The sequence below is a fragment of the Cebus imitator genome, unplaced genomic scaffold (assembly GCF_001604975.1).
Source record: "Cebus imitator isolate Cc_AM_T3 unplaced genomic scaffold, Cebus_imitator-1.0 Scaffold99, whole genome shotgun sequence".
Taxonomy (NCBI): domain Eukaryota; kingdom Metazoa; phylum Chordata; class Mammalia; order Primates; family Cebidae; genus Cebus; species Cebus imitator.
The window spans coordinates 2,258,850-2,281,673 of NW_016107414.1; the positions used below are offsets into that span (position 1 = coordinate 2,258,850).

The 22,824-nt window shown below is 42.8% G+C and overlaps 2 protein-coding genes across 4 annotated transcripts in view; both read right to left on the minus strand.

Annotated features, from left to right (window-relative positions):
• RTF2 (replication termination factor 2) overlaps positions 1–5,316 on the minus strand; it is a 54,784-nt gene extending 49,468 nt beyond the window's left edge. The window contains exon 1 of the mRNA XM_037741383.1: positions 5,153–5,316. Within this exon, the coding sequence (XP_037597311.1) occupies positions 5,153–5,221 (69 nt within the window). The 5' untranslated portion in view covers positions 5,222–5,316. The remainder of the gene's footprint in view (positions 1–5,152) is intronic.
• Positions 5,317–13,640: 8,324 nt separating this feature from the next.
• Positions 13,641–22,824, minus strand: part of CASS4 (Cas scaffold protein family member 4) — a 49,073-nt gene continuing 39,889 nt past the window's right edge. For 2 of the 3 annotated variants that reach the window (XM_017536583.2, XM_017536584.2), the window contains exons 5-7: positions 20,783–22,084; positions 19,271–19,348; positions 14,895–15,685 (exon numbers count right to left, since the gene is read on the minus strand). In XM_017536583.2, coding sequence (XP_017392072.1) covers positions 15,275–15,685; positions 19,271–19,348; positions 20,783–22,084 — 1,791 coding nt within the window. In that variant the 3' untranslated portion in view covers positions 14,895–15,274. Of the gene's footprint in view, positions 15,686–19,270; positions 19,349–20,782; positions 22,085–22,824 lie in introns of all 3 variants that reach the window. The other variant, XM_037741359.1, reaches the window with a different exon arrangement.

A 22,824-nucleotide genomic window follows, 5' to 3' on the forward strand; every position in this document is an offset into this window, starting at 1 on the left:
TATAACATTTTCAATTGAATAGAAGTAAGTGTTTTGGGGTTTATTCACTAAGGGATGCATCAAACTTATCTATAGTATGAAAATCCAGACATGAGATCCTCCATGGCCCTCGAATGACGTTTTCACATATATCATATTCCATGTCCCACTCCTTCCAATTCTGGCTTTTTCTTTCACTGCGTAGACTGCACCACTCTTTCCCATTCTTAAAATGCCAAGCCTGAATAATTTAACAGGGTGGCACTTTTGGAAGAAAATAGGAAGAGAAAAGGAAAAAAGAAAAAAATCCCACTGAATTTATTTTATTAATTTATTTTTTGAGACACGGTCTTGTTCTGTTGCCCAGGCTGGGGTGCAGTGGCAAAATCACAGCTCACTGCAGCCTCAGTTCTCCTGGGTTCAATCTATCCTCCCCCTCAGCCTTCCAAGTAGTTAGGACTACTTTTTTTTTTTTTCTGTCCCTGGTGTTTCAAATATCTATTTTAGGTAGTAAAGGCTTTTATTGTTCTGAACCCTGATTACAAGTCACATGATCAAGAACAACTAATAAAGGAGATTCAGGGGCATGTCAAAAAAAACTACAGCACCTTACAAATATCCCAGAAAGGTAGGTATCCTAATTATGATGAATATTTGCTCAGTGAATATGGAAAATTTCAACTGTTTATTTTTACCTTTTAACGACTATTTTCTTCACTCATGTTACATACCACATGTCCCAAACTGAACTGATGACATATGGGTAAGAATCAGAATCTTTGAAATAAAAATGAAACCCTGAACATATTTTGTTTGGTCCTTTGGACTTGCAGTAAATACTTAACATCAAGACAATTTCCTCAACAATACCCTTTTCCCTTCTTTGGTCGTTACCCAAAACCCATTCCAATGAGTATTCTAATTATTTCACCTAGAATTCATAATTGAACTGCCATATAATTGTCTTTATGCAAAGACAAAAATTTCCAGGCTAATTTTCTTCCCCCTGATGCCAACAGGTAGAATTTATTCAAGGGCTGCCAAAGACTATCAGTGGAAAGACAAAAAGAAATGAGCTGAGGAAGAAAGAATGGAAAACAATTTAAATGTGTTTCATTAACTACCATATCTATAAAACAAACATATTATCTGTCAATCTCTAGAAACCACAAGATGATGGAGAGGTGATAAAAACTGTGGTAGTATGCTCGGAAACTGTTGATTTAAAATATCTTGTGGTTATGATATCAGAGGCTAAATTTTGAAATAAAATGTTTGGTAAATTCCTCCGCATTACTGTCAATGTTCCTATCATTTCTTAATATAAAAAGAATGTCATCAATTATTGATTAATTTTTAAATGCATAGTACAGAAGCAGTTTCTGAACCAAATCTCTGATACACAGGTTTTCAAACTTTAGTTGACTAGTTCTTCTGATCTGTTGATATACAAATCAGAATCAATGTTCAAGCTGTGAAATAAAACTAAACAACTTATAAAAGTTTTTAGAAAAATACAAAATACCAGTTAGAAGATTATGATAATTATCAAAGTATATGTATCTAGCTGAAAATAGACTAGGGATTTTTATTAGTACCATTTTTGTGCACATAATTTAAAAATAGTTTAAGACTTGCTTCGAGGTCTAACTATAAAAGAAGGATCATATACTATGGTTGCTTATTATATGTAATCTAATAAATACTGTTAACAAAAGATGATATTTATGGTTCCTGAAGAAAGTATGATGAATTCAGTAAACATTAATATATAAAATAGTGTGAGATGTTATCAGAATACTCACATTTGGAAATTCAAAGAATAATTAGAATTCATACATGAAAGATTATCAATTCCTCATTGAAGGTCTGAGTCTCAAGGAATTTCTGGTGGAAATGATTAATAACACAACTATTCCCAGGTAATTTTATTTTATTTTTGTAGAGTGGTCTCCCCTTGTTGCCCAGGCTGTTCTCCAACTGCTGGGCTCAAGTGATCCTCCTGCCTCAATCTCCCAAAGTGCTGAGATTACAGGTGTAAACCAACACACCTGGTCCCTTGAATTTAATTTGTGCATTAAAACTGCTTACGCATCTATTGTGTGCCAGGCACTATGCTAAGCAGTCTCCACGACTTAACTTTTTAATCCTCAGAAAAACTCTGTGTTAGTATTTTTACTTTTGTAGATGAGGAAACTGAGGCACCAAGAGATTAAGTTATATTAAAAAAAGCACTTCAGAGAGTTGGGGACAGGGAGAAAAGTGACAAATTACTCCTTATCCAGGGCTTTAAAAATAGTTTCCCCCCTCTCCAAAAAAGAAAACAGTAAAAAAATGTTTTTACCACGATTGCTCTTCTTTTCTAGGGTCCTTCTTCTTTTAAGTTTTTACATATCTGTACAGGAAAGACAAGTGCTTTTTCTTCACTCTCACTCACAACACTCAATACTTCCAGTACACTTCTGACAAAATGTATGGGATCTTCCCCACACTGACCAATTCTCTGATACCAGCCAGGTGTCTTACAATTAAACTCAACTCTGATACCCCTATTTGGATATGACCTCAGATCCCACAGGTTAAGGACTCAGTCCCATAAAACTGTCCCCTACCCCAACTTTCAATGCTAATCACAAATTCAAGTTGTCACCTGTGCTTCTGACCAAGTGTCTATAAATCAAAGGCTACCAACCCCTCAGGTTTGATAATTTGCTAGTGTCTTACAGACATAGGAAAACAGTTTAGTTATCATTGCTGATTTATTACAAATACATTTTAAAGGAAACAAACAGGCAGATAAGTACATAGCGGGCTGGGTGCGGTGGCTCATGCCTGTAATCCCAGCACTTTGGAAGGAAGGCTGAGGCAGGTGGATCACAAGGTCAAGAGATTGAGACCATCCTGGCCAACACAGTGAAACCCCATCTCTACTAAAAATACAAAAAAAATTAGCTGGCTGTGGTGGCACGTGTCTATAGTCCCAGATACTCGGGAGGCTGAGGCAGCAGAATCAATTGAACCCGAGAGGCGGAGGTTACAGCAAGCCGAGATCACACCATTGCACTTCAGCCTGGGAAACAGAGCAAGACTCAGTTTCAAAAAAAAAAGTACATAGGGTATAGTCTGGAAAGGTCCCAAGTGCAGGAGCTGTCCCCATGGAGTTGGGGTAACCCGCCTGGCATACAGATGTGGTCGTCGGCAACCCACGAGATCTCCAAACCCTAAACTTCAGGGATCTTTATGCAGACCTCAGTACGCAGGCATGATGGATTATTAACTCCTCCTCCAATTCCTCTTCTCTTCCCTGAAGGATGGGGCAAGGTAGGGCTGAAAGTTAAAGCTTCTAATTTTGGCATTTCTGGTGACCAGCCTCCATCCAGAAGCCCACCAAGAACTGCCTTATTAGAACAAAACATGATCCTGTCACCCAGGGAACTACAAGGAATTTAGGTACTCTGCGTTAGGGACCAGGGCAGACTTCATGGTATTACTTTGAAATGTAAGCTCCACCAGGGCTAAACTCTGTCTTGTTCACTGCTATACCCCTGGGGCCTACAACAATGTATAGGGTAACCACTTAATAAGCATTTGTTGTGTGAACAGTGATAATAAAAATCCATCCTGCCTAGGCATTCTGGCTTTTTTGAATCGCTCTTCCTTTTCTACCCTCTTCCAACACCAGTTTCTGGTCAAGCCTTTCATTAAGCTACTCCTTTTCAGCCCTGGCCACAAGATAACAAAACTGAGTTGAATACTTTTTTGGCAAAAATGAGTGCCAACTACCCAGCATTAGCCTGTTTAAATGTAGGTATGATCTGAGGGTACACTTCGTCCTCTTGGGTGTTCATTCATTCTCAGATTCACACATATTTACTGAGTGTCTATTATGTGGCACACACATGGTAGGGGTTACAGAGGTAAGACACACAAGGTTCCTGTCTGCATGGGAGAGAGACAATAAATACATAACAGAGTGGGAGGCACTGTAAAGAAGGCACGAGTGGAAATGAGGCACGTTTCAGCTACAGTGGACAGACGACATTTGAGTAAAGAACTGAATGAAGTAAAGAAACTAATCAGGTGACAATTTCAGTGAAGAACATTTCAGATTAATGAACTCATACTCCAGGTTGAAGAACAGGGCCTGTTTGGCTAGAACAGTATGAAAGAGGTGGAGAGGGCAGAAGATGAGGTCACAAAGACAGGCAGGGCCTGATGAGATTTTATTCTTAATGTGATGGAAAGCCACTGGAATGCTTCAAATACAATAGTGACATACGCGTTTACCTTTTAAAACAAGCTCTCCGACTCCCGAATCAGAATATATGAAGTCCCCGCGGGTGCCAGGCCCTCTACTAGGTTCTTTACAAACCTTCTATCGTTAAAAAGTAATTGCTAGTGCTAACTTTGAAATCCCAAATAAGTGGATGGGAATCCTGGCTTCACTACCTACCAGCTGTGTGATCTTAGTCACCTTAATATGCCTGGACTCAATGTCCCTGTCAGTAGCAAAGAAACTATTATACATAATTCCCTCGATTACTTGTGAAAATTAGGGATTCTTCGCTCATTTATTTACTCAAAATAGTTACTGTGCCAGGAACTATGCTAGTAGCAAAGGAAAAAAGGGTGCAGTCTCTGCTATCGGGAACTTACCGTCTAGCGAAGACTGACACAAGTCAACTACGAACAGCAGTGTGCAGGGTGGTAAGACAATTCATAAAAGGATACGGTAAGGGAACAGTTTGGGAAGGCTTCTCTGAGCAAATGAAATTAGGGTATACAAAGTTCAGTATACAACAGCTATTTGTATTACTGCCACTAGCCGCAGGTAGGGTTTAAATGTTGGCTCTGCCATTCACTAGCTTTGCACCTTACTCCTTTTGAGCCTCAACTTCCATGTCTGAAAATGAGGATGACAGTATGTAACCATAGAACTGTGATAATTACATAAGATACCTCGTTAAGATTACTGTCCAGTGAATCGCAACAGTCAGCACTCATGGAATGTCCACTCTTAATACTATTGTTAATTCTGAGTCCTCTGAATGGAATAAAAGAGCGCAGCTAGGTCTGGAACCCCGCTGGCTCCCCCTTCTTACCTCCTCTCGTTTCCTGGGGTCGTCAAATTCCCACCACCCCAGGTCCCCAACGGCCCGCCCACATCACTGACCTTCTCAACCTTCTTGGGCCCCTTTACCAGTTCATGCCTCTTGGGGATAGTTCCCCCGTCGCAACCCATCGCAGAACAGGAGTCACAGCCAGCAGCAAAACCCTAAAGAAGCCACTTCCGGGATTACTGACGGAATCTGCAGCCACTTCCGGCGCACCGCGGTGACGCAAACCTCTGGTCGCCACGTAGCAGGGCGGGGAGGCACGCTGCTCACGACGTAGTGGGCGGGGCGGAGCCGTTGCCAAGTGCCGGTTGTCATGGAGAGCGCTGCTTGGAGGCTGGGCGCTGGGGGGTTTCCTCTTTCCTGTGAGAGCCTGGGTTTCTGCTGCACAGTCGGAATCGTTCGCCCACGCTCCGGGAGGGCAGCGAGGGCTTGGACGGTCGGGGAGCACCCACCGCTCTTAGACCCGATCCCACCCCAGGTTGTGTGGGTGCTGAGCGGGCACATCCCTGGACTGCGAGCGCCTTGAGGAAAAGGGCCGCCTCCTGTTTCTGCAATTAAGTATGCGTATGAAAGAAATCTACCACATCAATGGACATTTTTGTGTTTAAAAGGAGAACCCATCTTTATTGAGCTCCAACTATGACTCAGGCACTCACAACAAATCATGTGATGTTACAGCAGATTCTGGGGAGTAAGACCCTCCCTAAGGCCTGAAACTTTCTGGTGTTGTCATACATATTGTAGGTGGCATATATGTGAAATTTTGCATACAGTTTGTGCGTGTGTGTATTTCAATCAGTTTCCTAAAGCCCAGCCCAAAAAAATTTTATTAACAATCAAGCTTCATTAATAGGCGATACAATAGTTGTTAAAACACACACACACACACTGACGTTGCCATGCCCATTCCAAGAGACAGGCTGTATTTTATCTATAAGGAGAACACAAATTTGCTAAAATCCACCATTGTCTGTCTGCTCGTAGGCGATTGCCTGTCTCTCTTGTTTGTTCCCTTAATTATCATAAATATTATCGGAAAGTTCCCATAATCCTAGCACTTAGGGAGGCCGACACGGGAGGAGCACTTAAGCCCAGGAGTTCCAGGTTAGCCTGGACAATATAGTGAGACTCCATCTTTACAGAAAAATTAGAAAAATTAGCCAGGCGTTGTGATAAGCTCATGTAGTCCTAGCGGCTCCAGAGGCTGAGGTGGGAGGAAGGGTCCTGAGCCCAGGAATTCAAGGTTGCAGTGAGCTATGATCATGCCACTGCACTCCAGCCTAGGCAACAGAGCAAGACTCTGTGACCAATACATCTATATGTATGTATGGTATGTATGTATTTGTATATATATGATGGGAACGTTTCTCCATTGCCAAGAAGGCAGACCTTTATGATTGGATGTTACCCTATTGACCTAACTGAAACATAAAAACGCTGAAAATATTTTTTACTTGGGAACAGTTGCCCAGAAAATATGTGGATGTGAAAACTTCAAGGGCTATATGTAAGCTTGGGGTACTTGTTACTGCGATTAATGGGAATTAAAAAAAAATACCTTTAATCAGTTGGTCTCTGATTGATTTATTTCTATGCTAACCACAATGACTAAGCTCTACGAGGGTGGGACTTCGTTTTTTGGTTTTTGTTGTTGTTTTTGTTGTTGTTTTGTTTTTGTTTTTTGAGATGGAGTCTCACTCTGTTGCCCAGACTGGAGTGCAGTGACACGATCTCAATTCATTGTACTCCACCTCCCATGCTCAAGCCATTCTTTTGCTTCAGTCTCCCCAGTTGCTGAGACTACAGGCGCCTGCCACCATGCCTGGCTAATCTTTGTATTTTTAGTAGAGACGAGGTTTTACCGTGATGGCCAGCCTGGTCTCGAACTCCTGACCTTAGGTTATCCTCCTGCCTCAGCCTCCCAAAGTGCTGAGATTACAGGCGTGAGCCACCGCATCCAGCCAGGACTTCATTTTATTCCACGTGTCATCAGTGCCTAGAAGAGTCTTTGGCACACTCAGTATATGAGTACATGTCCTCAGTAAACCAAAAGAAAGTACAAATTCATTGAGAAAGGGGTCAAAAGCCTAGTTTTGGCAGATACTAAAACTGGTTAGTGCTATTAAAATTCCATTTACTAGTGAGGGAAACAGAAGTGTGGAAAGAGCAAATGACTCCTTCAGGGTCACATAGCCAGTGAGAGACCTGGGAATGAGTGTTAGGATTAGTTCTTTCTCACAGCACAGGACAGAAGGTCAGCTACAGAACAGCAAAAACATCAGCATCTTTAGAAAGACTCAAACCAGTGCTCTTTTCTCATTTGGGGAAGAAAAAACAAAAATAGCAGCTCTTTATTAAACCATTACCGTGCATGCACTGGGAGATTTGTAGGCATTGTTTCCCTTTGGGCTCACAACAGCCTTAGGAGTTAGAGGGTATAATGCCTCCTATTTTGCGTATGAAAACCCCAAGACTCAGATATGCAAGTTATCTTTGTTCAGGGTCCCACAGCTGGTGAGTAGAAGGAGCAGAAGATGAGGGGCTGTCCTAACGTTATCCCTCCCCAATCCCCCCACCCCCTGCTATCCCTCCCCTAGCCCCCCCAGTATGTGATGTTCCCCTAATGTAGATGACAGGGAATGGATACAGCAAACCTCCATGGCATGTGTATACCTATGTAACAATCCTGCACGATCTGCACATGTACCCCAGAACTTAAAAAAATAAAAAATAAATGAAAAATAAAAAGAAGAAGATGAGGGGCTGTCTCCAATGAGGCCCATCTGACTTAACCGCTTCCCCAAATGCTGCTGATAAGACCCAGCAGTACCAGCTGTGCTAGTGTTCTAGCTCAGGTAGCTGCATTTTTTTTTTTTCTTCCTCATTGGTTTCCCCTTTTAGAATATTGGTCTCTAGGCTACTCTGTGCCGCAGACTATACACAGCTAGAACTTTTGTGAGATTTATTATCATTGGTAACAACTATGTGTAGAGAGCTGGCTGCAATGTCAGGTGCTGTGTTCAGCATTTTACTGGGCTTGAGCCATTTATTCTCCCAGCTCTGCTGGCAAGCAGCTGACATCATTGTCTGCTGCCTCTTCCACTGCCTTGTTGAATGAACTAATAAAGAATATTCGCTTACAAGAATCTTTGGAGACAACTTTGTCACAGCCAAGCTATGGATTTGAGTGGAAGCAGAGGAATGAAATCATAAAAAAGAAAATCAAATCATTACCCTCTAGTAAAACCAGTATTTCTTAACCTTTTGGGAATCATTGGACCTGTTTGAGAATTTGATAAAAAGTTTGAACTAAATCCCCAGAAAAGTATTGATTAGCATATATGACATTTCACATAGCTTATACATGTTTGTATTTTACTCACAGCCTTCCGAATCTCAGCCTAAGAACCAGCACTTTAAATGCTGTTATAGTAAGTCCTTATAGTAGGTCCCAAATATATCAGACTTCTGAGCCATGGCAGGTTTGATTTCCTGGTAGCTCTGCTCATGGGTTCTCCCATAGCTGCAGCTTAGCATAACTCATTTTATGAGTTGGCATTAAACATTTTTAAAACAATCTGCTATGGTTTGAATGTGTCCCCTAAATTTTATTTGTTGGAAATTTAATCCCAATGCAACAGTGCTGGGAGTTGAGGACTCATAAGAGGTGATTAGGTCACGAGGGCTCTGCTCCCATGAACGGATTAATGTGATCTTGGGAGTGGGTTGGTGATCCCAAGAGTGGACTTGTTATAACATTGAGTTGGGCCCTCTCTTGCTCTCTTGCCCTTCCACCTTCCACCATGCGATGATGTAGCACAAAGGCCCTCGCCAGATGATGCACAAAATGGACTGAGACATTATATATAAAAAATGTTTGAAGAACTTTACAACCATCCTTTAAGGCCATACAAAGGAAGGAATCCCAAAGAAGGTTAAAACAAAGTAGAAAACTGAGGCAAGTTTTGAGATATTTCAAGACAAAAATTACTTTCAGTTTGCAGTTTTAGGGAAGAAATATTCAAAACAATTCTGGTAATATACAAAGCTTTGCATGAACTGGCCCCTGGCCACCCCTCCCAGCTAATAATGGCCACTGTTCCTTTCCTTACTAGGTTCCAGCCACCCTGGCCACCCTCCTCTCCTACCTCTGTGTACGTGACTTGCTGATCCTTCTCCAGGGACATGCTTTCTCTTTACGTGTTCCCAGCTGGCTCCGTCAGGTGATCCAGCCCTCTGTTCCTGAGACCCCGCCTTGGTGCCATCTTCCCTGACCTCCATCCAAAATAGCACTGCTCTGCCATCACATTAGCCCCATCTTGCTTTATGTTCCTCTTTGCATTTATCACGCTAATATCAAGTTATAAATAATTTTGACATCTTGTTCACCATGGATTTTTTGCATTGATTTTTATTTCTTCAAAATAATTGCATCAAAATATTATTTATCTTGATACACAGTGTTTTGGGCACCACCTTCTATTTTGCATTCCAGCAGAGCGCCTCTCCCACCTCCTGCCTGTTTTTTTTAATTCCCCTTGGCTGGAAAGAAAGCAGCATGCTCCAGAGCCTTTGTTCTGTTTCCTGCAGCATCTCTAGCAATCAGCAAAGGCCTGGACAAACAGGAGGTAGGTACTCAATGACTATTTGAGAAATGAATGAATGAAAGGAAAAGGGCATTTGCAAGTAACTTTGATTCACCTCCTTATAAGTGCACATACAAATAGGCAACTTTCAGGGAGCTGGGTTGCATGCACAGGGAAAACATAAACATTTTTTTTAAATGTTTATAAAAAACATAGTTACCACCAAACCACAAACACACCTTCCCACCACTTGTCAAACTAACTGGAGGATCTCCAACATGGACTCTCCACCACTTCCAGCCTTCTGATAAAATTTGACTTAGTTGAGGTCAAGTTGTTAGCACCACACCACCCACCATTTCCTCTTCCTTCCTTGAGAGGAAACCGTACAGAATTCTGGGCATTAAGCTAAAATACTCAGCAAAAAGCTGCAAAAAGCTACCAAAAGCTAAAAAATTGTGTTTAATTTTATTTGAATTTTTTTCAGAAGTAATCATCTTATTAATCAGTGGAAATTCACCCTGGAATCACTCTGTTTAAAAAAAAAAAAAAAGGAAGGAAACACATTTAGCTAACAGCAGCATTTTTCATTATTTTACATGCAGTGGTTTTGTACTTTGTTGACAAAGGTCTTCAATTTGGATTCATCTCCAAAAAAAAAGGACTTTCGTTACCTATGAGAACACTATGAAACACTCAGTTATGAAGGACTAAGTTAAAGAATGTAAAGCCTTAGAAATGCTTTAGTAGCAATGTAGTAATCATGTAATGAATATGTGCCACTGTTATTAATGTGTGTAAACATGATTTTATCCACTGCAATAAAAATTGATGTTTGCCTCCTCTTAATAATCCCTCCTCCTTTTTATTTTCTGTTTTTTGCCATGAAGTCATACTCTGTCACCCAGACTGGAGTGCAGTGGTGTGATCATGGCTCACTGCAGCCTCGAATTCCTGAGCTCAAGTGATCCTCCCACTGTAGCCTCCCAAGTAGCCGAGACTACAGGTGTGTACTATCAGGCCCAGCTAATCTTTTGGTATTTTTTGTAGAGGCAGCATCTTGCTTTGTTGCCCAGGCTGCTCTCAAACTCCTGTGCTCAAGCGACCCTCCTGTCCTGCCTCAGCCTCTCGAAGTGCTGGGATTTCAGGCATGAGCCACCATGTCTGGCCTAATCCCTCCTTCTTCCAGCAATATTCCTGGCTTTTGTTAGGGGATCCTGTCAGGATGCAGTTCTCCACAGGTCTCTTGCCTTTCTGCACGTTTCAGAGCAGAGGTACCAATGGCATTTTGTTGTGAACCCTCTTTTAAAGGATGTTGTTTAACCATCTTCCAGCAGCCTTGGAAGATAGAGATAATGTCTCCCTCCAGAGCAGAAGGCAGGTTTGTTTGGTATGTGATATATTAAAAATGAGGGCCAGGCACAATGGCTCACACCTGTAATTGCAGCAGTTTTGCAGGCTGAGGCAAGAGAATTGCTTGAGCCCAGGAGTTTGAGGCTACAGTGAGTTATGTTTGCACCACTGTATTCTAGTCTGGGTGATGGAGTGACACCCTGTTTATATACATATAAAGTGTGTGTATGTGTGTGTATGTACATCTAAATATATATAGGTGAGATATATGTCACATGTATAACATCTGTATTATGTATCTAGCATCTGTATTGCATGTCTGTAACATATATTACATATGTAATAGAGAGATGATGTCTCCCTCTGAGGCACAACCTGTTCAAATTGCTTAGAGCCCATTATAAAAGATTGGGGATTTCTATGCTAAGGTTCCCTGGCTTTGACACAAACCCATGTGTGCAGCATCCACCTGAGCCCACCACTGTGTCGCCCCCTCGGACTTGGGGGATGTGGGAAATGATGTGAAGGTGAAGCAAAGTTGCTTGCAATGCCATGAAAAAGAGTCCTTTGTCCCCATGCACAGAAGAATGAACACTGCAGGCCTGACGAATATCCTTATGAAGACCTGTCTGCAAGGTTGACCTTCGGTTGGTGCATGGGCACTTGGATTTTGGGAGGGTTCCCACCATTGCGAGAATTTATAAGAATGGCTCATTGGGCCTAAACTGTTTGTATAAACTGTGATTCATGCTGAACACCTGCTTTCCTTCTGGGAGCCTGGAAAGTTGGTAGGTGCCAGGAAGAGGCTTCCTACCTGATCAGCCCCCAGTAAAACCTGGCTGCTGAGGCTCTCGTGAGCTTTCCTGGTTGACAACATTTCACACATGTCACAATTGTTGCTGGGGTGAATTAAGCGTGTCCTGCATGACTTCACTGGGAGAAAACTCTTGGAAGCTTGTGCTGGTCTCCCCTAGATTTCACCCCAGGTACCTCTTCCCCTTGCTGATTTCACTTTGCATCTGTTCACTGTAATAAGTCCCAGCAGTGAATATGACTCTGTTCTGAGTCCTGTGAGTTTTCCTAATGACTCATTGCCTGGCAGTGGTCTTGGGACCACTGACATTGTCTCTGATTCCAGAATCTCATGTCTTCTGTCAGCATCCATGAAATGGTGACAGACTAACTTGTTAATTTCAAGGATGAAACCACAGGCCCATCACAGTGCTTGAAAAAGCAATCCCATTACCTCTCAGGACATATGGGAGAGTGTGTGTGGGGTGGGTGGGAATTCCAGATCTAACTTAATGTGGGTGTTCCATGCCCTGCTTATCATGGAGCTTTCAGGAGCAGGCACCTGATCTAAGCCAATCTAATCTGAATGAAGGCCTTTTCTTCTCCTCTGTCCATGAATCAAGAAGAGTGTAACCTGGGAAAACCACCTCACAATCATGGGAGTTAACCCAGAGAAAGTGAGACCAAGAAACTGGTCCTGGATGACACTATCGGAGCCCATGAAACCAGCCAGCCTTGCGGCCAGTTTGCCCTTGGATGATTTTTAAGATATATGAGCTAATGAATTTCCTGTATTGCTTAAGATAGATTGGACATAATTTTCTATCCTTGGTAAGAGGAGTCCTGCCCAGGCTCAATGGTTCATGCCTGTAATCCCAGCACTTTGGGAGGCCGAGGCAGGAGGATCATGAGGTCGAGATCGAGACCATCCTGGCCAACATGGTGAAACCCCGTCTCTGCTAAAAATACAAAAATTAGCTGGATATGGTGGTGCACGCCTGTAGTCCCAGCTACTTGGGAGGTTGAGGCAGGAGAATCACTTGAACCCGGGAGGTGGAGGTTATAGTGAGCCAAGATCATGGCACTATACTCCAGCCTAGAGACAGAGCAAGACTCTGTCTCAAAAGAAAAAAAAAGAGGAGTCCTAACTGATGCAGATCATGGCTGTTCAAAGAATAGGCCCCCTGGAGAACCTCTCGATCCAATTATAGAGAACCAAGCCTCACAAAGATGGGATCCTTCTTTTGAGGACCCTGAGACTATCTCAATAAAAATCATCAACCTCCAGCAGTCAACATTTTAAAAGTGCCTACCAAAGTAACAGCAGATAGGAGTTGGACTTGGTATCATTTCAGGTGACTTACAGCCGGAGATACTCTTCCAGGCTGCAGAGATGTTTGTGTGTCTAGGGGACCCAGACCTTCACTTAAAATGAAGTGATGATGTAACCGTGGCCACAGGAGCTGAGGACTTGGCTACAGGGAGAGGAAGAGGAGGTGGTTTGAGTTGAGGGGAGCTCCGTGCCATTCCTGAGTCTGTGTCCACGACACGCCTTCCTGTCTGCACCACCACAGGTGATGGGTTGGTTTTCTAGCACAATCTGGTGGCTAAGAACTTGCCTCTGCTGCGTCTCCCTGCAGACTTCAGGGAGAAGCACTGGAATGACAAAAGGAAACACTGGAGGCTTCACTTGGGTGGCACAGACCAAAGACTTTTCCAAAAAAAAAAAAAAAAGATCTCATGGGAGTATGAGGCAGATGACAAATGAATAAAAGTCTAGGTTTCACAAAAAAAAAAAAAAAATAGAATACTGCAAATGATGTTTAAGGTCATGATTATATTTAATAGTATTAGGGTGGTGCAAAAGCAATTGCGGTTTTGGCCATTACTTTCCACGGCCAAAACCACAATTGCTTTTGCACCAACCAATATAAATTGTAACAGATTTGAGACAAAATGTAAAATTTTTCAAACTCAGCAGTAGAATTTATCAACACAGAATCTGTACTATATGAAATAAATTAATAGAGAACCCAACAGATCACCTTATGTTGTAAATATATGTATCTTTAACTAGGTTAAAGTAACATAGCAAAAATATATATTTATGGGTACAAGACACATACATAATTTGTACCAATCTCACAGAATTAATTCAATTCAAAACAACAACAAAAAAACTTACTATATTTTCTAATGGATGCAACAAAAATTAACCATTTGAAAATAAGTTCTCTTGTGCTTCCCCTACTTACTTTTTTCCTGGTACCTGCTATACTATGTATGTGTTTCTTCAGCACTTTACTGTCTGACTCCCACTAGATTGTAAGTTTCAAGAGGGCAAGGCCTCTGATACACTGCTATGTCTCTAGCACCTGGAACTTGGCATGTAGTAGGCATCCAATAAATAAGTGTTAAATGAGTGAATTTAAAACACACACACATCAGGCATGGTGGCTCACGCCTGTAATCCCAGCACTTTGGGAGGCCAAGTTGGGTGGGTCACCTGAGGTCAGGAGTTCCAGACCAGCCTGGCTAATATGGTGAAACCCCATCTCTATTAAAAATACAAAAATTAGGTCTTCCTTTCTCTGTCATCGTGGTGTGTGCTTGATTCCACTTCTTACCATGTCTTCTTACCAAGACTTTCAGGATAAATGATTCCTGACCAAGAAACAAAAGTAAAATCACCCTACGCCCCAGTGGATTCAGATGAAAACTGGTCATAAAATCAGGTACAACTCCAAAAGGAGACATTGGAGAAGAACCAAGCTGGGCCTATAGGAATTGCACATGAGATGGCACACACGTTTATGCTGGCTGAGGGTCACAATCATGTTACCATATCAAGCTGAAAATATCACCACTACCTGGAGAGTTGGACATATTTTATTAGGAATATATTTTTTCTGAGTCTGGTATGAACACATTGGTTGGCTGGGTTCAATAATAAATATGTGAGACGTTTCATTAAAAAAAATACAAAAATTAGCTGGGTGTGGGGTCGCACACCTGTAGTCCCAGCTACTTAGGAGGCTGAGACAGGAGAATTGCTTCAACCCAGAAGGTGGAGGTTGCAGTGAGCTGAGATCGGGCCACTGCACTGCAGCCTGTGTTACAGAGCAAGATTCCATCTCAAAACAAACAAAATCATGCACACATTTAATCAATATAAAATATTATTTCCACAATGTCATTTCAAGCTAATACTGCATAGCCCACATGTGCTAAACCTCACAATGTCTTTACCTCATACCTGACTCTCTTTCCTGACCCCCTGTGGGGTCAGTCAATGCCCTGGGGTTGCTTAGCCACTTGGTCCTACCAGCTTTGGGGACCAGGTCTGTTTCAGCTCATCAGTGTATGCCCCGGCTGGCTTTTCCCATAGAACAGAGTTGCACAGTTGTGGGTGTGAAGCTGCAGAGGAGGAAGGGAGGTAGAATGTCCTCATCCTAATGTCCCTCTGAACTGCCGTGTGTGTTGCTCCAGCTTCTCGGCCTCTGCCTGCAGATGCCCCAGCGCTGCAGGGCTGGGGTACTGGAGCACCGCGTTCTTCGTGGCCAGCGCTACATCCTTGAGCAGGCTGCAGAGGTGACTGCTGCTGTGGAGGATCTCATTGCGCACGTCTCTCTCCTGAGTTTCCTTGCACAGCGTGTCCACCAGCTTCTGTCCCACCGTAATGACCAGCTTGCTCTGAGTGATCAGGATATCCGGGGACTGGCTGCTGCTGAGGCTGCTGAGAAATGCGCTGATGGCTTTGAAGAGTGCCCCAAAGTAGAGCCGGCAGTGTTCAGACAGGTGGGGTTTCTTCTCAGGAGCCTGTTGACTTGAAGGCTGGGGAATAAGAAGGCCAGGATTCTAAAGAAGGGAGGGAAGAAAATAGATAAGAGATTTAATCAATGGGCTGTGGCTGTCTGCCCTTTCCTGTTTTGGCTGGATTTGCAAGACTTTTTATTTTATTTTTTTAAAAAAGCATGGTTTTGTTTGGGAAGCCCAATACTGCAGCAGTTATCTAACAAATTAATGTTGATGTTTTCAGAGCACTGTAACATATAAAATATATAATCTTATATCATATTATAATACATTCATATATAATTTCATTCAGTCACCTCAATAAACCAGCCATAAGAAACCCATTTTAAGAAACACATTGGCAGTTACTATATTTATAACTTTTTTTTTGAGACATTCTTGCTCTGTCTCCCAGGCTGGAGGGCAGTAGTGCAATCTCAGCTCACTGCAACTTCTGCCTTCTGGGTTCAAGCGATTCTCCTGCATCAGCCTCCCGAGTAGCTGGGATTACAGGCACCCACGACCACACCTGGCTAATTTTTGTATTTTAACTAGCGATGGGGTTTCACCATGTTGGCCAGGCTGGTTTCGAACTCCTGACCTCAAATGATCCACCCACCTCAGCCTCCTAAAGTGCTGGGAGTACCAGTGTGAGCCACTGTGCCCAGCTAAATTTATAACTTTAACAATGAGGAAAACTTGTTGGTGAGATTTAAAATTTTCTCAAAGAACAGATTCAAAAACATTTAAAAATCCTCTCTGGTTTCAATATAGAGGTATACCAGAATCTTCAAAATTTCCAGAAGTAATCAAATACCCTGACCTATCTGCCTTAATATTATTTTTTATTTTATTTTTTGCCTTAATATTAAAACATTTCCTAATAAGTTTTCATCAAAATTTTACATTCATGAATTTTATTTTCTGGAAAATAGAACCAACATCGCCCCAAATCCTATATACTCTTGAAAGATTTCAGTACCTAACTTAGTGGTCACAACTCCAGGTAGCAACTGAAGGGTGAAGCTTAGAGAAAAGACTGCCTGGGGCCATTCCATTAGCAAATTAGAGATCTGGAGCTCTACGTTTGAAACTTACTTTCTTTCCATTAAACTTCATACGCTCACATTTACCTATTATCCCAAAATCCACACCCTGGAAGCATTCAGACAGATACGATATAGAACTGATTTTTTCAGAAGGGGAGTACGTTTCCAGGGGCCGGAGGGGAACTAGACAAGGAGGAGGAAGGTATACTTTGAAGAAGCACATTCATGATTAGAACTGCATATTTGGAAAATGAAAACAATGATTGTCTTTGTAATTGAAAGTGAAAGAAAGACTGAAATGCCAGTTCAGATGGACTCTGTGGAAGCAGGGAGTATAAGAATGAAGCAGGTCGGGTGCAGTGACCCACACCTGTAATCCCAGCACTTTGGGAGGCCAAGGCAGGAGGATAGCTTAACCCTAGGACTTCACGACTAGCTTTGGCAACAAGCTAGTCTCTACCAAAAACGAAACAAAAATTAGCCAGGTATGGTGGTATGAGCCTGTAGTCCCAGCTACTCAGGAGCCTGCGGTGGGAGGATCAATTGAGCCTGGGAGGTGGAAGCTGCAAGGAACCATCATGTTGCCACTTCACTCCAGCCCAGGAAACACAGCAAAACCCTGCCGCAAAGAAAACACAAAAAGGTAGGGGGTGCAGTAATCCCAGCACTTTGGGAGGCCAAGGTGAGAGGGTCACTCGAGGTCAGGAGTTCGAGATACACCTTGCCAACATGGTGAAACCCTGTCTCTACTAAAAATACAAAAATTAGCCAGGTGTGGTGGCATGCGTCTGTAGTCTCAGCTGCTTGGGAGGCTGAGGCAGGAGAATCACCTGAACCTGTGAGGCAGAGGTTGCAATTAGCCTAGATCACACCACTCTACTCACACCTGGGTGATAGAGTGAGACNAAAAAAAAAAAAAAAAAAAAAAAAAAAAAAAAAAAAAAAAAAAAAAAAAAAAAAAAAAGAAGAGCTTAGAAATAACGAGAAGTAATGAGGTAGAGGTAGACATCAGATTATGAGCATTTTAAGTGAAAATATATTAACTGTAGGTAGGTTAAAAATGTGCTACGATTCTTAACTTGGGGTGCTGGAAATGTGTGGAGATAGTTTTGGTTATCACATTGACTAGGGACTTCTGTGGGCAGTAGGTGGGCAGGTTCTGGGATGCTGAAGAGTTCATCCCACGCAATGGAGAACTGTCCACCCAATGGTCAACAGTGCCCTGGGCTGCCATTGAGAAGTCACTCTAAAGCGGGGGTTTTCTAAGTGTGGTCCTTTGACCAGAAGTATCAACATCACCTGCAAACTTGCTAGAAATGCACATTATTATGCTCCACCCCAGACCTACCAGATCAAAAACTCTGAGAGTGAGGCCCAGCCATGCCAGTTTGTTTGTTTGTTTTCTTGAGATCGTGTCTTGCTCTTGTTACCCAGGCTGGAGTGCAATGATGCGATCTTGGCTCACTGCAACCTCCGCTTCCCGAGTTCAAGCAATTCTCCTGTCTCAGCCTTCTGAGCAGCTGGGACTACAGGCTCCCGCCATCATGCCCGGCGAATTTTTCATATTTTTAGTAGAGACGGGGTTTCACCATGTTGGCCAGGCTGGTCTCAAACTCGTAACTTCAGGTGATCCACCCACCTCAGCCTCCAAATTGCTGGGATTACAGGCACGAGCCACCACGCCCAGCCAGCCATGTGAGTTTTAACAAACGTCATAGGTGATTGTGAGACACTCAAGTTTGAGAACCACTAGTCTAAGGCATATTTAATGTGGAACAAAATAGCATGACTGTCAGCAATATGGCAGGCCCAAAGACTAGCGTTTGGAGCGCTGAGCGTCAAGAGGCCTGGGTTCTTGTCCTAGTTTGCCTCTGAGAAGGTACAGGACCTCATCCTAATCATTGGCCATCTCTGCTTTCCTTCCACCCTCTACGGCATCTGCCCTATAACCTAGGTAAGTTTCCCAAGCTTCAGTTATTCAGAGACAATCCTTACAACCTTTACAAGTTGTACGCTTTCCGCCTTCCTCTTAACCTCCACTGGCTTCATTCCTTTGCTTTAAATGGACCCATTTTTTTTTTAACTTACATTAATTTAAAGAAAACTCTTAAAAATGGTAAATGGAAAGCTACTGTCATTTACCACAAATAGAAGGAAACCAATAAAAATAAGCACAATGATAACATCTTTGATTTTTTTTTTTTTAAAAAAGGAAGAACATCAAGTGTCAAAGAGGTGTTGGGGATATACAAGCCCCAAATGAAGATATGCTGTTGTAATCAGAAACATTGAAACAGAATGTCAAAGAGGATGTGAGTCAGTCCTGTTCAGCCCTGTCAGTGCCACCCACAGCAGCCTTGCAGAGCACCTAGGGTCATTTTGCTAACAGCTAATGCTTCACTTTCCATTCCCTGGGGTTTGTTCATCAGACTCAGTGGTCTCCAGGATTCTCTTGCTAAAATAAAGAACAAAGAATCACAAAAATGAACTTGTACCCTTGTGGATCACGGCTGTCATGCTGAGCTATCCGTATCATGATGAGATATAATCTAGCAATAAAGCGCATGAACCAGAAGTTTTAGTGAGTGCTATAGCTTACCATGATTCCTAAGTCTTTGTTTTCATCTAACATTTGTTCCAACATAGGTTTCTCTTTCTCTTCTAAGTTAAGCAACATCTGAAAAAGAAAATCCCTTCAAATTACCAAAGTGAGTGGTTTTTTACACTACTGTGTAACTGTTTAAGCTCACTTTAAGACCTGAGCATTCTTCCTCATATTTTCTGTTGATGGCTCTGCCTACTGATTCCTTTTCTCAACCAAAGGAGACTTTGGCAGCCCAAAGGCTGAATTTTGCCTATAAACATGGCCTGATATAATGACCCACACAGCTTTGTTTCAAGTTATATATATGCGTATGTAAATTTTAAACATCCACATTTCTAGAACGCGTCAAAGCTCCTACACCACCAGGCATTTCAGCAGAACACAAAGGTTGGGGCTGAAAGCAGGAAATTATCTCCTTGACACAGCCCCCAAGTGATTGGTAGGCCTCTTAAAGCTCGTAATCCCTGAACTCAGGCATCTCATTCTATAATGCCTGAACTCATCCAGAAAAGTCTTTTTTTTTTTTTCTTGAGACAAAGTCTTGCTCTGTTGTCCAGGCTAGAGTGCAGTGGTGCAGTTTTGGCTCACTGCAAGCTCCGCCTCCTAGATTCAAGCAATCTCCTGCCTCAGCCTCCAGAGTAGCTGGTCTCGAGCTCCTGACCTCAAGTGATCTGCTTGCCTCAACACCCCAAAGTGCTGGGTTTACAGGTGTGAGCCACCACGCTCCACCTCTTTCTCTTTTTTTTTTCTTTTCTTTTTTTAGAGACAAGCTTTCCCTCTGTCACCCAGGCTGGAGTGCAGTGGCACCATCATAGCTCACTGTAACCACAAATTTGTGGTCTCAAGGGATCCCCTGACTCAGCCTCCCAAGTGCATGAGCCACCACACCTGGATATTTAAAAATTTTTTTTGTACAGCTGGGATCTCACTATGTTGCCCAGACTGGTCTTACCTGCCTCAAGGGATCTTCCTGCGTTGGCCTCCCAAAGTGTTGGAATTACAGGCATGAGCCACCACACCAAGTCTCAGAAAAGTATTTCTAAGAGGAGCTAAAGTCTGGAGGCTGATCAGACCATGAGCGATTTAAAATAATGTTTCTACTTCCTCTTCCATTGCTAAGAAACACACTGACAATGACTCAGTTTATAAATTTCAAAAATGCAAGGAGATTTGGTGGCAAGGTTTTACATATCTGTTCAAGGAACAGATTTTTACGAAACTTTAAAAATCCTTTTTAATTCTAATATCATGGTAAACTTGAACGCCAAAAGTTTTCAGAAGAAATCCAAATAAAATGACCTATCTGCCTATGCTGACCTATCTTTGTCTGACTTGTTAATAAGATTTCATCAAGAATTTTGCTTTCATAAATTTTATTTTCTAGAAAATGGAACGAGAGTCTCCCCAAAGCCTATATATTATCAAAAGAGTCTCAGCATCTTCATGGCAACTAATCCAGGTAATAACTGAAGACTCGTTTTTGATCACTTGGAATTCTGAACTCACCTGTCCACAGATATTTGCTCTATTTTTCTTTAATAGTTCAGAAGAGTGTTCACTTTCCCTTTGCTTAGTGGAAAGGATACTGTTTTGGTATGATTCAGTTTCTCTTTGGGGAGGTTGGATGCATTTTTTACACTTAAATTCTGCATTTGGGGTCAACTGAACAGTCTCATCCTTTTCACAGTTCTGCTTAAAAAGGAGCCTTCCATTGGCAATGACAATGGAGGCAAACCTCTTGATGTCTTCTGGAAGCATCCGTGCCACCATGACAAACCTCTCAAGGTCATCTGGGCTGTTCTGGACATTGTCAGTCACAAGAACTTCCAGAGGCCAGTGGCGATTGTCCAAGCTTTCCTTTGTTTCAAGCAGGATGCGGTAGGAGTTGGAGATTGTCTGCATCTGGTCCCGAATTCTGTTCTGAAGGTGACTGTCAGTGAGGTTATAGGCAGTCCCATGGACTCCTCGGGCAAAATCCAGAAATTCTCTTACAGATTCTTCTATGTGATCAGTGGCTCTGTGGATTGCATCAATGTTGGCCTCCAGATAGTCTCGGAATCTCCACTTCCTACTGACAAAGAGCATCAGGCCAGCAACGGAGCTGACTACCTTGTGCTGCAAAGCCATCGCTGTCTCCTTGGCCATGTCCAGGTCCAAGAAGAGCTCCTTTGCTGACTCCTCTGAGGAAGAGCTGGAGGAGGAGTCGGTGGATGTGGTGGAGCACGAAGAAACGACGCTAGCTCTGCTGTCAGAACTGGAAACTGATAATCTGTCGGGTTCAGGAGATAGGGAAGTGGTTCGCCCGGAGAACCATGAGGAATCATGGCCCGTGGAATTCTCTGACACCTCATTGATTTTCGTCAGTTCCTTCCCAGCCTGAGACACACTGGACATCGCTTTCGGGATGTCATAAATGTTGGGCTTGGTGTTCTGCTGTTCCACTCGGGGCATCAGAAAGCTTGAAGGAACCTTGTAGCTGACATCTGTATCCAAAGGAAATGTGTCTCTGGGTGTGAGAAAGCCGTAAGAAGAAATTTCTGGAACACTGAGTTTTTTCTGCATAGGCACCCTGTTGTTCAGTTGTGGAGTGAGGGACCTGGCTCTGCCACTTGGAGGACTGTGGAAAGTAGAGCTGGAGCTGGGGACAGTGTGGGGCCCTGATTCTTCCGCAAAGCTGGTGAGAGACGTCTTTCTGATGCTGGTCTTTCCTGGAGTGTCATAAATCCATTCTGACTTCTGAGGATTTGGTAATGTTCTGTAGCCACCTCTTCTTAAGGTAGTTGCTGATATCAGGGGAACACCCTGCACCTGTGGAAGAACCACACACAGTGGCCCGGGTTAGTAGCTTTCAAAAGAGGGTGTGAATGCCTCGTTTAAATCTCATCCTCACTCCCCTGCTCAAGTTCCTTCGATGGCTACTCATTTCTGTCACCACTCAAGGTCCTTCACTAATTCTTTTGAGCCTTGTTTCTTTCCACTTCCACCATGCCGACCCCCCTAGTCTGCCACAACCTGCTTACGAGTCCAGCCACCCAAGCTGCTTACTTTGCCCTGGACTCAGAACACTGACTCATGTTCCTGTATTTCACTTTGCCCAAACTGGTTCCTCTGCTCTAAATGCCCTTGCAACCCTTTCTTTTCCATCCACCAAACTCCTATGCATCCCGCTATGAAATGCCAGCCTTCTTGTAAGATATTCCCTAATGACCTTGGATGTAAGTATGTCTGTGGGACACATGGTAGAATCATATTATAAACATGGATTACACAGATTTCAAATAAAGTCTTCCCCCCAGTACAGATAAAAGTGTACTGTATCACAGCGTGTCCCTGAGGTCTGGCATAATAAGAAGCCATTATATAACTTTTGCTCTGTGCCAGGCCCTATCCTAGGTCCTTTGCCGGATTATCTCACTTAATACTCCCAACCCATAAAAACAGAGATGTTAAATGACTTATCCCAAACCACATAATTAGTCCTATTCCTGAACACAAGCGCAATGAGAGGTTTTACCTCAAATGCAATAGGTCTCTGTTATGAGGAATTT